At 36.4% G+C, this 15,097-nt stretch overlaps 1 protein-coding gene across 7 annotated transcripts in view; it reads left to right on the top strand.

Annotated features, from left to right (window-relative positions):
- Positions 1–15,097, top strand: part of MED23 (mediator complex subunit 23) — a 41,424-nt gene that overhangs the window by 13,571 nt on the left and 12,756 nt on the right. For 5 of the 7 annotated variants that reach the window (XM_065888522.1, XM_065888523.1, XM_065888524.1 and 2 more), the window contains 7 exons: positions 3,320–3,520; positions 6,337–6,480; positions 8,098–8,243; positions 9,200–9,445; positions 11,077–11,219; positions 12,342–12,516; positions 13,198–13,361. In XM_065888522.1, the coding sequence (XP_065744594.1) occupies positions 3,320–3,520; positions 6,337–6,480; positions 8,098–8,243; positions 9,200–9,445; positions 11,077–11,219; positions 12,342–12,516; positions 13,198–13,361 (1,219 nt within the window). The remainder of the gene's footprint in view (positions 1–3,319; positions 3,521–6,336; positions 6,481–8,097; positions 8,244–9,199; positions 9,446–11,076; positions 11,220–12,341; positions 12,517–13,197; positions 13,362–15,097) is intronic. The other 2 variants (XM_065888526.1, XM_065888528.1) reach the window with 1 other exon arrangement.

The raw sequence follows: 15,097 nt of genomic DNA on the forward strand, positions 1-15,097 counted from the left end.
AGCGCACTGTATAAGAAGCATATGATTAAAAATAAATAAGTTATCTCATCACATCTTTTATCATTACAGAACTATATCCTGCACTATACTTTCTTGTCCTCTCTCTAGCAATGCAATAATTTACTTAAAGCTTTGAAACCTTTTAAGAGCTGTCCATATTGCATTTTCCAGTAGGAATTGGGCTATGGTATTTTATCCTAAAATTGGTTGCATTCAGAAGGTCATAAATAGCCCAGTTCTGTGACCAGCAAGGTAGTGTTCACAGTGTAAGAATCCTGTTTTGTGTATTTGCACAAGAGTTTGTATTCTTTGTACTGAATAAGAGCATTACAGAACAGATTCACTCCTTTTGTGGTGGTATATGAACTCTGGCTGCCCTGAGACGGTGAAGTACTAGACTATCACTCAGTTTATCCTTAAAAGGCACCATTGAAAGTGGTATTAACTGGCGTGGGACTCCAGTTCTGATTGGTAGAGAATATGATAAATGACATACAATGGGATTTTTCTTCCCAACCTGTCCTAAATAGATACTGCTTTAAAATTGATTTCTAGCACTGAAATAATGATTTTAAGTTAACTTACGCCCACCTAAGTACAATATGTTAAAATTGCACCACATAAGCAGTACCAAAACTTATATGAAAATGTCAGGAGCCACTTAATATAGGATATGCTTACTAAGACGGAAAGCCTTATCATTTGCCATTTTAAATAGTGGTGGGAAAAAATCAGGGCATGGGTGGGGCTTAATGTTAATGTTTCTGTTAATTCCTTGTGCCTGATCTTCAGCATTTACCAAAACTGAAAATTTAATACAAATTTCCGATACAGTTTGAGCTGTTATGCAGAAATTGCATTGTTAAAATACTGAATTTAGATTCTTATTGTTAACACAGGCTTTAACTAAACATACATATACATATGATGTAAACTAATTCAATTTGTATGCCTATATCTTAAGACTTAAATTTATGAAAGCTTTCAGCAAGTTGTGAATAGCCATAGACATAGCATCCATTGGCTACAAGAATTATCACACCCTATGACTGATAATTAGCTTTTATTCACAGATCATTAAACTGATTTACGAATTTTCATTTCTTCCACTTTATAAAACTTACGTGGTGGAGAATCTTAACTTTAATGTAATTATCTTTTAGCAGTTGAAAACTAAAGCAAAACTTATTCTAAAGTAGTTAGTAGCACAGATCATTTTATATTCCAGACTTTTCCCTCTTTTTTTTTTTTTTGGTATTATTAAAATTGGCGAGTAAAAAAAGGAACATGGTGTAAGCTATCCCTAAACTTGGTGTGAGAACTATCCTTGGATTTAACCAAAAACATCTGGGAAATATAGAGTTCATTCTGATAGATGTTCTGCTACCCTCAGACCAACCAGTGCATTTGGTGCCATAGAGATTCCTGACTGATTTGATTGTTAACAGAAAATCTGGGGGTAGTCTTGAGTCATGGTATATACTGAAAGCTTATCAGCTTTGACTGTAAATTTCCTAGTTGTTCTTACTTTGCCAAAATCTTAATATTTTTGGTTTTCCTCTAAATCATTAACTATATGACCATCAATCACTGCAGTACTAAAAATATGTAGGTAAAAATCCAGTTCTCTGAAACAAATAGCTAATACTAATAAGGGAAACTCAAAAATGACCCAGGTGCTAAACACCAATTTTGTTTAGTTTATTCTTTTTTCCTGAAGCAGACTGATGGAAGACCATCATGGATGGAGGAATAGATGACAAATTGGTTAGTTTCCAACTAGCAGCAAATTCCCATCACTGAAGAAAAATTCCTACTGGAAATTCTGGCTTTACTTCTTTTCACAAATTTTTCTGACTCTTGTATACTTTGAATGATCTCGCTCTAAATTTGTGTTGTCTGACACATTTCTTAGGTTGTTGGTGGTTGGCAGAACTAGTGAATTTCAAGCCCTGTACACAGTAGTTGTGCATGCTGATTTAAGAAATAGTTTGTAGTGTTGTCTGTTGCACTTTGCTCTGCTTCATAATGATAATTACATTTGGAGGAAAAGTACTGTAGTCCCAACTGGTGGTGTTAATATTGCTCTTCGTAAACCTGTAATGTGATTGAACTGTGATCATGGCATTGTGTTTTTGGAAAAAATATGAAACAACCATTGATGCTTACTGTTTTGGATAGATGTTTGTTTTATTTGCATGCTTTAAGAAAGTGCAGCTATATTGGAGCTTTACAAGTTTGGAGCTGGCAGAAAGCATGCAAAAGAGGGGATGCTCTTCATTATGTTTTGTTTTTTTCCAAATTTGTCCCCATTTTGCATTTTTCCCCTAAATTTCAGGAAATCATATCCCTTTTTCATGGCAAAAGACTAATAATCACATCTAAAGTTTATAGGGAAAGCATCTATGTTAGTATTGTATTCATTAGAAAGGCCTCCAACTGCCTGGCTATTAAGTCATGTAACATTTTATTAAAAGTATAAAAATGGCTTAAAATATGGCTCAACATATTTCTTTTGGTAAAAGTACATTTTTTAAAATCACTTTAAAAAAGCATAAATCTTTTTGCCTCTAGAAAGGGAAGTTGCATTTTCATTTTTAGTGTTTAAGCTCAATTCTTTTTCTTGTTTTAGATTTTTAAAATAGTCTAATTTAAAATTAAAGCTGCATTATGTTTGGCTTCTAAGAGGGAAGAGCAGAGATTTAACTTTGAGATCAAGTTTTTTTTTTTTTTGTAGAGGAAGTTTTCCTTTCAGTATCAGATCAATACCACACGTTGAAAAATAGACATTGAGTAATCTGGAAGCCATTTAGATATACCTCTGTATATAAAGTTAGTGTAAACATGTGGTGATTACTTTTAAATAAATAGATCACACACTGCTTTGTTTGCTCTCCTGTCATAGTATTTAATTCCTGGAAATCCAGGGTTTTCATATTTTGAGCTAGATTGCAAGCTTAATACTGTTATCCCCATTTCATTTGTCTTTTAAATGATCTTTGTTCAAAAAATAAATAACAAAATTTTCTACTGTGTAGTGCCCTTTGTCATATTGGAACACTGATGTCTATAGTGAAAGTCAAAAGTTAATGGGAAGGCTGTTTTGTGTGAGACCTGAAAAATAATTTTTTATGATACTCGTCCTCTATGATAATGTAACATGATGCAGCTTTAACAGACTAAATCTAACCTTAACTTTCTAAGTTCAACTTCATTCCATGCTTCTCAGCCTCTTGTTACGATTAATGCCCATTAACTGGTAACTTCTGAAACTAACCGGGAGGCTTTTGGAATACTGTATTTAATCTCTGCCCTACAGCACAAGCAGCGCTGCCCTGTGCTGGAGGACCAGTTGGTGGATCTGGTGGTTTATGCCATGGAGCGATCGGAGACCGAGGAGAAGTTTGATGATGGGGGAACAAGCCAACTCCTCTGGCAGCATCTCTCGAGTCAGCTCATTTTCTTTGTGCTTTTCCAGTTTGCAAGTTTTCCACATATGGTCCTTTCTCTTCATCAGAAGGTAAGTACCACACCCTTTGTCAGAGCCACTTTACCTGTTGATTAGTATGTTTTAGACTGGTGTGGATGTTACCTAGTGAACGGAAGTTCTGAGCTCTGATTTCTGTTTTGTTCAGTGCCTTTATGGTTTCTTAACTTCTCATTTTCTTGTCACCATAAAAACTGCATTCACTTATTCATTCCACATATTCACAGTGCAAGGACAAGGAGATACAAAATGAAAAGGCACTAGTATAGTACCCTCAAAGAGCTCTTTACCGGTGGGAAGATATAGGTATAAACAATTTGATTATAATATTATAGTTCACATAATGGAAGCATGTTTCCTTGTGATAGGAATGAGAGAATAGTCCCTATTAAAGACATCAGGAATGGCTTTCTCAAAGGGATCTTGAAACTATTACTTGAAAGGCAAGTAGAAATTTGCCAAGAGGAAAAGATAGGAAAGTGTTTCCATAACAAAAAGATGGTCATTTGGAAAGGGACAAAAGTGTGTGATAGCTGGAAAGAAAAATGTAAAAGGGAAAGTGTTGGTGAGATGAAGAAAGCAGGAAGGTAAGGCCAGACATGGAGAACTTTATATGACCCTGTGTTTGTTCTGAGTTAAATTTACTTTGGGAAGCAAATGAGGAAGGGAATGACATCATCATATACAAGTTGGAAAAATTACTGCTAATGACCACATGTAGGAAGACAGTGATGTAGAGATGGATGGAGCCAAAATCAGAAGCAAAGAAATTAGTAAGGGAGCTGTTGCAGTGGTCTGGGTGAGAGATGCTGAAGACCTAAACCAGGACAGAGAGGAGGAGCCAGAAACCCGGTATGCTGGGAGGTGAATACGACTTGGTGACGATAGGTGACAGGGAGTAACAGGAATCTAGGATCACTCACTGGTGTCTGCTTAGACAGGTGAATGGAAGAGTACAACAGTGAATCCGAAACAGGGAATACGAGTGGAAGAGTAAGTTGTGGAAAGGGTTGGTTTTAGGCATAAGGCTTTGGACACATTGAATGGGAATAAAATAGTGTTGTTGTATCTATAACATCTTGATAGTCTAGATTATTTGGGGGAAATATTTTCATAAGAGTTGTTAAAATCCTTTCAACCACCACTTACCCACCACCCCGATCACCACCACTGGTTTCTGTTATAATCTACAGGAAACCAGGAAAAGTGTGTTGGATAACCAGTCCTTGAGGAGTAAAAACAATAAATTTCATCCTTTTGGTACAATAAAGTACTCCTTGTGTTTTGATGAAATATTTTTCATAATATTCGCAAATTAAACTTGATTCTCATGCATACATTATTGACTTAATCATGTTTTAAAACATTTAATTTTTGATATGCATAGTTGTTTTGGAGGTCAGGGAGAAAACATATAATATTAAAATAATTTAAAAGGCTTTGCTGGGTGTGCCTTGAGTGGAGAAAAAGTAATTAGTAAATGTAAAAGTTAGATGCTATAAATCACAGCAAGATCCTTTTTGACCCACCTCCTAGAGAAATGGAAATAAAAACAAAAATAGACAAATGGGACCTAATGAAACTTCAAAGCTTTTGCACAGCAAAGGAAACCATAAACAAGACCAAAAGATAACCCTCAGAATGGGAGAAAATATTTGCTAATGAAGCAACTGACAAAGGATTAATCTCCAAAATTTATAAGCAGCTCATGCAGCTCAAAAACAAAAAAACAACCCAATCCAAAAATGGGCAGAAGACCTAAATAGACATTTCCCCAAAGAAGATATACAGACTGCCAACAAACACATGAAAGAATGCTCAACATCATTAATCATTAGAGAAATGCAAATCAAAACTACAATGAGATATCATCTCACACCAGTCAGAATGGCCATCATCAAAAAATCTAGAAACAATAAATGCTGGAGAGGGTGTGGAGAAAAGGGAACCCTCTTGCACTGTTGGTGGGAATGTAAATTGATACAGCCACTCTGGAGAACAGTATGGAGGTTCCTTGAAAAACTAAAAATAGAACTACCATATGACCCAGCAATTCCACTACTGGGCATGTACCCTGAGAAAACCATAATTCAAAAAGAGTCATGTACCAAAATGTTCATTGCAGCTCTATTTACAATAGCCCAGAGATGGAAACAACCTAAGTGTCCATCATCGGATGAATGGATAAAGAAGATGTGGCGCATATATACAATGGAATATTACTCAGCCATAAAAAGAAACGAAATTGAGCTATTTGTAATGAGGTGGATAGACCTAGAGTCTGTCATACAGAGTGAAGTAAGTCAGAAAGAGAAAGACAAATACCGTATGCTAACACATATATATGGAATTTAAGAAAAAAAAATGTCATGAAGAGCCTAGGGGTAAGACAGGAATAAAGACACAGACCTACTAGAGAATGGACTTGAGGATATAGGTAGTGGGAAGGGTAAGCTGTGACAAAGCGAGAGAGAGGCATGGACATATATACACTACCAAACGTAAGGTAGATAGCTAGTGGGAAGCATCCACATAGCACAGGGAGATCAGCTCAGGGAGATCAGCTCGGTGCTTTGTGACCGCCTGGAGGGGTGGGATAGGGAGGGTGGGAGGGAGGGAGGTGCAAGAGGGAAGAGATATGGGAACATATGTATATGTATAACTGATTCACTTTGTTATAAAGCAGAAACTAACACACCATTGTAAAGCAATTATACTCCAATAAAGATGTTAAAAAAAAAAGGTGCTAACTTACTGAGAACAAGGTTTCTCTCTCTTTTTTCTTTAGACTTTACTGTATCTGTTTCTTTAACTGGCTGTGTAGATTTGTATTTAAACATTTTTTACAGTTAGCAGGGCGAGGACTGATTAAAGGCAGAGATCATCTGATGTGGGTTCTCTTGCAATTCATTTCTGGAAGTATTCAGAAAAATGCACTAGCTGATTTTCTCCCTGTCATGAAGCTCTTTGACCTTCTGTACCCAGAAAAAGAAGTAAGTTTTACTAAATAGTTAACAATGTGATTAGAATTATGCCTAATTTATGTTTAAGGATTTTAGTGTGATTTTGTGAAAAGAGCACTGGACTTGAACGCTGGAAACATGGTTCTTTTCCCAGTTTTGTGATTGCTGTGATCATGGGATAGACATTCAGTTTTTCTTGACATTAGTTTACTCCTGTATAAAGTGACGAAATTGAACTAGATTATTTTTGAAGTTTATCTTAAATCACAGTTGAACATCTAGTATGACAAGCTCTTTCTCTACATTCTAAACAGGGTTACAATTTTTAAAAGCATGAAACTGTTTTAATCTATACACATTTGAATGACCACATAGTATCAGTATCTGTTAATATGGTTTTTTTGGTTGTTTGCCAATTGAGTGTGTCACACTAGTGTTTTATTATATAAGGTATTTGAGTAAAATATGGTATATATTGATGATTGTCATTTTTTAGAAACATTTTATTATGGAAATTTTAAAATGCACAAAAAATGTAGAGTAAGTAGAAAAAGACACTCCTGTCCCATCACCAAGAATATTCTTTTTTTGGCTGCGTTGGCTCTTCATTGCTGTGCGTGGGCTTCTCATTGCAGTGGCTTCTCTTTGCTGCAGAGCGCAGGCTCTAGGTGCACAGGCTTCAGTAGTTGCAGCACACGGGCTTATTTGCTCTACGGCATGTGGGATCTTCCCAGACCAGGGATCGAACCCATGTCCTCTGCAATGGCAGGTGGATTCTTAACCACTGTGCCACCAGGGAAGTCCAAGAAATATTCTTATTTCATCTTCTTTCCTCATCTTTTTTATTAATGCTGATGATTTTAAAGCAAATTCCAGACATCCGTGTCATTTCACACATCAATAAACAATATGTTTTATGCTACTCATTTAGATCGCATGTCTCTTATATGTTCTTGGAACGCATATATTGCGACTTTTAGAAACTCTGTATTCATATTTATCACACTCAGTAAGATAATGATGTGATTAACTTTTTTCTTAATGATGTTTAATTTTTAAAGAATAAAATTTTTTTTAATAAATTTATTTTTGGCTTCATTGGGTCTTCATTGCTGCACGCGGGTTTTCTCTAGTTGGCGGCGAGTGGGGGCTACTCTTCGTTGCAGTGCGCAGTCTTCTCGTTGCGGTGGCTTCTCTTGCTGTGGAGCACGGGCTCTAGGCGTGCGGGCTTCAGTAGTTGTGGCTTGCGGTCTCTAGAGCGCAGGCTCAGTAGTTGTGGCACATGGGCTTAGTTGCTCTGTGGCTTGTGGGATCTTCCTGGACCAGGGCTCGAACCTGGGTCCCCTGCACTGGCAGGCAGATTCTTAACCACTGTGCCACCAGGGGAGTCCAAGAATAAAAATTTAATGATTATGAATGCTTTGTGGCAGTAGGAAAAGCTTGACTAAGCACCTGTGGATTTCAGTTATTTTCTTGGCAAGTAAAAACAATCTTGTAATAGTTTCAATATCTGATAGCTGTTAGATCTTCTGATTTGTGTTATTGAACAGTTGGAGCTAAATTATGAGATATAGCAGAAATGGATTACTAAAATATATATAATTAGTTAATTCTACTCTTTCTTGTATTTAAATTGTTCTTTTCTAGTTTATCCCAGTTCCTGACATTAACAAACCCCAGTCAACTCATGCCTTTGCAATGACCTGCATTTGGATTCACCTCAATAGAAAAGCCCAAAATGACAACTCCAAGCTACAGATTCCAATACCTCATTCCCTAAAGCTTCACCATGAGTAAGTTGTTTGTAGCTTGACAGTTCATTTTTTTTAATGTAATAAATAGTGGGTTGTAGACCAATATTGGTCTCAGTATTTATGTGAAGTATGGAAATCTTCCCACATCCACTAGAGGTAAGGGTAAATATTTAATGTGTATGTTATAACTAAAGGGAACCTGATCAGTTGCAGCAGAAAGCAACTAGAAGATTAACCAAGCCTGTTTATATGTATGTGGAGATATATATTTTTTTTTAATTTTCAGGTCTAATCTTTGCTTTTACATGTTTTACCTTAGTTAAAATACTTAATTTCCAAAACTGTGTGAAAATGTTTCAAAATTGTTTAAGTACTTGGAATTTGAGCATGATCTGACTGGGATATCTTTCATTCCCTGGGCTGCCAGGATTGATGGAGCTGATCTGGCTGGCATGCTCCCTTACATCATTTCCAAAGCTGCGATTACTCAGAGAAGATGCCCTCTTTTAGATAGGACTGGGCTTCCGTCAAGGGTGTTAGGAATAGCTGAACTTCTGAAAAGGACTGACTGACAGATCTCTTCATAGGAGACTGTAGGGTAGTCAGACTTCACATTTCATTTGGCTTTCATTTTATGAGGTAACCCTTAACCATTTTTCCTTAGTGACATCTGTAATGAAGGTATATTATTGTACTCAAGCAAATAGATAAGTAGGCTAGTTCATGAATCTGTGAGTTATTTCTTCATTATCTGAATCTCAGTGCAGTATATATAGTACATACTTAACAACCATTCAGTGTTCACTTATAATTACATTCTTTCTGAAATGCTTCTCAGTCTTTTATATGTGTTAACACTGTGTTTTGGGCAGAAACTATAATACCTATAGGAATAAATATATAGTTGCATGAAATTAAGCTTTTTTAGAAATGCAAATTACCTTTCTAGAAATTATTTGCATTTTTTTTCTGTTGAATGGAACTTGAAATTTTAGGTTCCTACAGCAGAGTCTTAGAAATAAAAGTTTACAGATGAATGACTATAAGATCGCCCTGCTGTGTAATGCATACTCTACAAATTCAGAATGTTTTACATTACCCATGGGAGCTCTGGTAGAAACTATTTATGGAAATGGAATTATGAGGATACCTCTTCCTGGAACGAGCTGTTTGGCTTCAGGATCTATTACTCCCTTACCAATGAACCTCCTGGATTCACTGACAGTTCATGCCAAGATGAGGTATGTTCTTTTTTATTTATTTCGTCCTATGCCAGGGAATTGATGTCAGTGCAGCAGACTTGATTTCATGATTATGTGTGTATATTTTATGGCCAGGTATATTTTTAAAAACCTTTAGGTTTATTTTATTACAAAAATGGTATTGTTTATTATAGGAATTCTAGAATATACAAATAAACCCAAAGAAAATGAAAATAATTGCTATAATCCCTCCATAAGAAATAAGCATAGTAAAATTATATTTATATATATGTATTGAGTCTTTTTTCTATGTTTAAATATATGAATTTATGGGGGTATTTTTGTTTTTTCAAAATGTGTTCTTAACTACAGTACTATTTTATAACCACCTTTTTCTCATATAATCTATTACACACCTGTTTTTTGGTGTTTTTTTTTTTTAATTAAACATGTTTTTAGATCTAGTGCTCTTCAGGAACATCTGTTTTAATTGCTACAAAGAAGTCTTTTGTGTGTCTATGTGTGATTCTTTAGTCAGTTCCACGTAGTTGGATACTGAGATTGCAGTGTCTCAGTGTTATAAAGATGGCTATGAAGATTATCTTTCTGGCTATCTTTGCACCTTCCTGGCTGTCTTTGCACCTTTCTGGCTGTCTTTGCACCTATCCATAATGCATTTTTATTAAATAATTTGCTGGAAGTAGAATTGCTGAGTCCAGGGATGCAAAAACTGTAATATCTTTCCTATGTTGACTATACATAAGAGTGCTTTTAGAATTGACATATATGGTTTCTAAAAGACAGAAAGGGCTGTGTTGGGTGTGATTCTAGAACCTCAAGTGCCCATAGGAGCCAAGCTGATAATGTAAGTGAGTGATGCCTGCCTGGGGCTGCATGAAGGCGAGTCAGGTAATAGTGTGCACGGAAGCCTGTGTGTATAGAGGGGTTGAGGCTGACTGGAGCGGGAGGGGCTCAACTTAACAGTGCTGCCACTTGTGCTAATTTCTGCAGTGTAAGGATGAACATTAGTGTATCTAGTTCTTGGGTTTTTTGGAAAGGGCTTTTATTTCTAGACTCTCAACCATTAAGTGTTGGCTCAAACTTCAAACACTGCCTAGGTCAAAGAGAATGTATGTGTGGACCTCCAGGTGGGGGGGTCATTGGTTCTAGAAAAAACATGCTCTTTTTCAAATGGTTAACATTGTGCTAGAATTATACAAGCGCTTTACTGGCATATGTGACGAAATTGAGGAAAGTCCCTTTAGTACCTAACATTTGGGTCTTACCAGTGATTTGTTAAGTAATTCTGTAACAAAAGTTAATTTCTTAAATGGTTTTAGTTACATATTTGAAAAAGAAACAGCCTAAAACCATTCAAGCATGTACCCAAGTTTTGAGTTGGGTACATGAGTTATACCCAAATTTTGCTTTTCCGTGAGCAGAGATCCTGAGGCACGTTGAAAGCAGCGTGGAAACCAGAATCAGTCTCAGGTTGTACAGTGCATCACTACCATGTGTTCTGTACAACCTAAATGATTAAAACAGAGCTGATTCATTTTATATGTTTAAGTTCAGATTTATACCAAGTTCTCTATAAGTAGAATAATTCCTGTGTTTATGTCAAAAATAATGAATGTTTACTTTTATTTTAATATGTTGTTTCTCCTCAGCCTTATCCACAGCATTGCTACCAGAGTGATAAAACTTGCTCATGCAAAGTCCAGTGTGGCCTTGGCTCCAGCCCTAGTGGAAACGTACAGCCGTTTATTGGTCTATATGGAAATAGAGTCTTTGGGCATCAAAGGATTTATCAGTAAGACAGGACTTTCTGGTGTTTTTAACCATTAACGCTTCCATTCATTCAACGTATACTTCTCTAGTTGCTAGGGATATAGCAGTGTACAGAAATCACTGCCATCGTAGAGATTACCTGCTAAATGAGGAAGACAGACAAAAAATGTAAATAATCGAAATATGGAATATGTCAGGTGATAAACCTTACAGAGAAAAATAAAACAAAAAAGAGGGATAGACCCTCACAGAGGGTCAAGGGAGTGGGATGCATGTTTTAAAGTAAAGTTATGGTTAAGAAAGGGGGGCATGTAATTATGCTAGGTGCTTGGGATGCAGTGAGCAGGACAGACATGATGCCTGTACTCATATAAAAACCAGCGGTCCCATTTGCCTCTCTTTCTGGTTTGCCCGGGGCAGCAATAGGCAGGGGGTGTTCCTGCATTGCAGAACACATTGTACGATGTCTGTTGGTTGTTATGCAGTTCTAAATAATAGATATTTTCTAATATGGAAGTGTTTTTCTGATTTGAGGTAATTTTAACTTTTTATTAATACAGTATCATTTTAACCATGGTTACTCTTTTTTCCAGATAATTGAAAGTCACATTACACTTTGTTAGCAGGGAGGAGGGGGTGTGATGCAATTTGTGTATTAGAAAGTGATCCTCAAGCTTCAAAAGGTTGGGAACAGTAACGTTATGAAAGTAATTTAAAAGATAACTAAATAAAAATAAAGAAGTGAGGAAGGTTAGAGTAATTTTTTTCCATATCCTCGCTCTTATTTTACCTTTCCAGATGAACTTGAGTATCATTTGTCAAATTCCAGGAAAAAAAAAAAGCAAAGTTGGTATTGTTGGGTTGGCCAGAAAGGTCATTTTGTAACAGAAAAACTCGAACGAACTTTTTGGCCAACCCAAAAATAAGGATCTGGATTTTCTTCCTTAACATTAAAGTACAAATTATGGAGAAAATTTGGAAAATATATGAGTATCTATGTGTGCATGTGTATCTGTATGTTTGTATGTGTGTGTGTTCATGATCAGAATCTTTGCATGGATTTTATTCAGTGTGACTTTTCTTCAGGTATCTTTTAATACATAGCTTTTACTGATTGGTGCCTTAAACTGTCTTGTTCCTCAAGGTCAGCTTTTGCCAACTGTTTTCAAGTCTCATGCCTGGGGGATCTTGCACACGCTTCTTGAGATGTTCAGCTACCGGATGCACCACATTCAGCCTCATTACAGAGTTCAGCTCCTGAGTCATCTTCATACTTTGGCTGCAGTTGCACAAACAAACCAGAACCAGCTCCATCTCTGGTGAGCTCATTGGAGACTGTCTTTCCTTGGATTTATTAGAAACTTTGTTGGAGATGGGGAACTTAATCCATTACCTTACAGTATTTTTATTCACTGTCATAAAACCCCAGGGCTTCTGGAGTGTTTTATTTCCAGTATAGAAGAAGTAGAGTCCAGCTTTTTAAATAGAAACCTAGTAAGATAGTTGAATTATTGCCTAGGGATCTTTGGACTGAGAACAAGTACTTCCAAGACCTTTGACATTGTATTCTAGCTTAGCCCTTTAGAATACTGGATTCAACTATACTTCAGATTATGGTTAAAGTATCACGTCATTTTGATTTTCTCTAAGTGAAAATACATTTCAAATTTTAAAAGCTGTACTTTTTCAAATGCTGTGCATCCAGGTGAAATTTTTTAGTCCTGCGGGCTACAAGCTATCTTTTTCAAATGTGTAAAAATGTCAGTTGGTTTTTGCTGTAAAATTTGGCACCTCGGGCTTTTAAAACAAATTAAGGAAAGCTCATTCCCACACAAAAGACGAGTTCATTTGTCTGTTTGTTTTTAACCAAAGAAGGGAAATTTATAGTTTGCAAGTTTTCCCGTTGTGATTAACCTAGAATTAGATTTAATTCTATAGTTCTGAGATTTTTATCTGCAGCTTAATCTTTTAATGATTGTTTTTGTTCTCCCACTTTTCAGTGTTGAGAGCACTGCACTCAGGCTTATAACAGCATTAGGTAGCTCGGAGGTACAGCCACAGTTTACACGCTTCCTTAGCGATCCCAAAACGGTGCTTTCAGCGGAATCTGAAGAACTGAACCGCGCCTTGATATTGACCTTAGCTAGAGCAACTCACGTAACAGGTACAGTGAATATGCAGCCACTACCAACAGACACCGATGAGTCAGAGTGTGCTGTGTCCCTCCTGACTACTAAGGGGCAGGGGGGAGGGTAACCTACTGAAAAGATTCTTCTCACTTGTTTCCAAAAAACCAGTTGTTGTTTTGATATCTTCACCATTTCAGTAATTAATGTAAATTCTTCTCTGTGTAGTACCATTTTAACTAGGTTGAACATCAGTTTTTGGTCATCTAACATCATTTGAAAGTCCTGAGCTTTTTGGTCTCTTTTTGGTCTCTTTTTGGTTCCTGAGCTTTTTGGTCTCAGAACCACTTTATACTCTTAAAAAATAATAATAATAATTGAAATTCCCAAAGATTTTCTGTGATATGGATTACATATATGATATTTACTTTGTCAGATATTAAAGTAGGAGTTTTTTAACTATTTGATTTATTTTAAAATAACAGTAATAAACCTATTGCATGTTAACATACATGATGTAATTTTTATGAAAAATAAACCCTGTCGTCTCCAAAACAAAACTTTAGTGAGAAGTACCATTGTTTAACATGTTTTGCATCTTCCTTTTTTTTTTTTTGTAGAGCTGCTTTTATTTATTTGTTTGTTTGTTTATTTTTGGCTGCATTGGGTCTTTGTTGCTGTGCGCGGGCTTTCTCTAGTTGTGGTGAGCAGGGGCTACTCTTCGTTGCAGTGCGCGGCCCTCATTGTGGTGGCCTCCCGTTGTGGAGCAGACTCCAGGCGCACCGGGCTTCAGTAGTAGTGGCATGTGGGCTCAGTAGTTGTGGCTCGTGGGTTCTAGAGCACAGGCTCAGTAGTTGTGGCACACGGGCTTAGTTGCTCTCTGGCATGTGGGATCCTTCCAGACCAGGCCTCAAACCCGTGTCCCCTGCGTTGGCAGGCAGATGCTTAACCAGTGTGCCACCAGGGAAGCCCTTTGCATCTTTCTTTAATGTCTGATGTAAAGGAACATTGCTGGATTCTCTTATTTGCTTCTACATCTCATCTATTGCAAGTGTTATTTTTGTAGAAGTAAGTAAAAAGGAAATGGCCTCACACAGGTAGGTGATGGAAAGGGGAAGAGTATTTTAATAGCATTTTCAGCTAATTATGAATATTGTTTGATGTCACACAAAATTGAAAAATTGATAGTTTCTTAAATGGAGTACAAAGTCCTATCAGTGAACTCTTTGTACTCTGTTACCTTATAACCCACTGGTCTATTTTGTACATTTAATGGATTTTGTGTTCATGCATATTTTGTAAATTCATGAATTGTTTTTTTAGAAAACATTGGTTTACTGAGTTCTGTAGATAGAGCTTGTAAATGTTGACACATTTCATTATGTAGTATAAGAAAATTACATTTTTTAATCTCACTACAGATTTCATTAGAAAAATTCTTTAAGTTTTGGAAAACTATTAGGCTTGTGGTAGTGTATATAAGTTTTCCAAAATTCTAATTTTCACTTGAAAGGTCAAATTTTATCATTGGTAAAAGATGCAGTCATTTGTTCTTCTTGAAGTGACAGACTCCCTTTGTTAATTTTCAAGATGTCTGCCTAACGCCCAAATCCAGAAAACTATATGTTCTTTCAAGTAAAATTGGAATTCCATTGAAAAAAAGAACTAATTTGACCCAGTACTCAATCGCACAAGTATTTTTCCTCAAGACACCCATCATACTTTGGTGTGTAGGTGGAACACCTTATGCGTACTTCCATTTTATCACACAGAA

Source organism: Phocoena phocoena, chromosome 12 (assembly GCF_963924675.1).
Source record: "Phocoena phocoena chromosome 12, mPhoPho1.1, whole genome shotgun sequence".
NCBI lineage: Eukaryota > Metazoa > Chordata > Mammalia > Artiodactyla > Phocoenidae > Phocoena > Phocoena phocoena.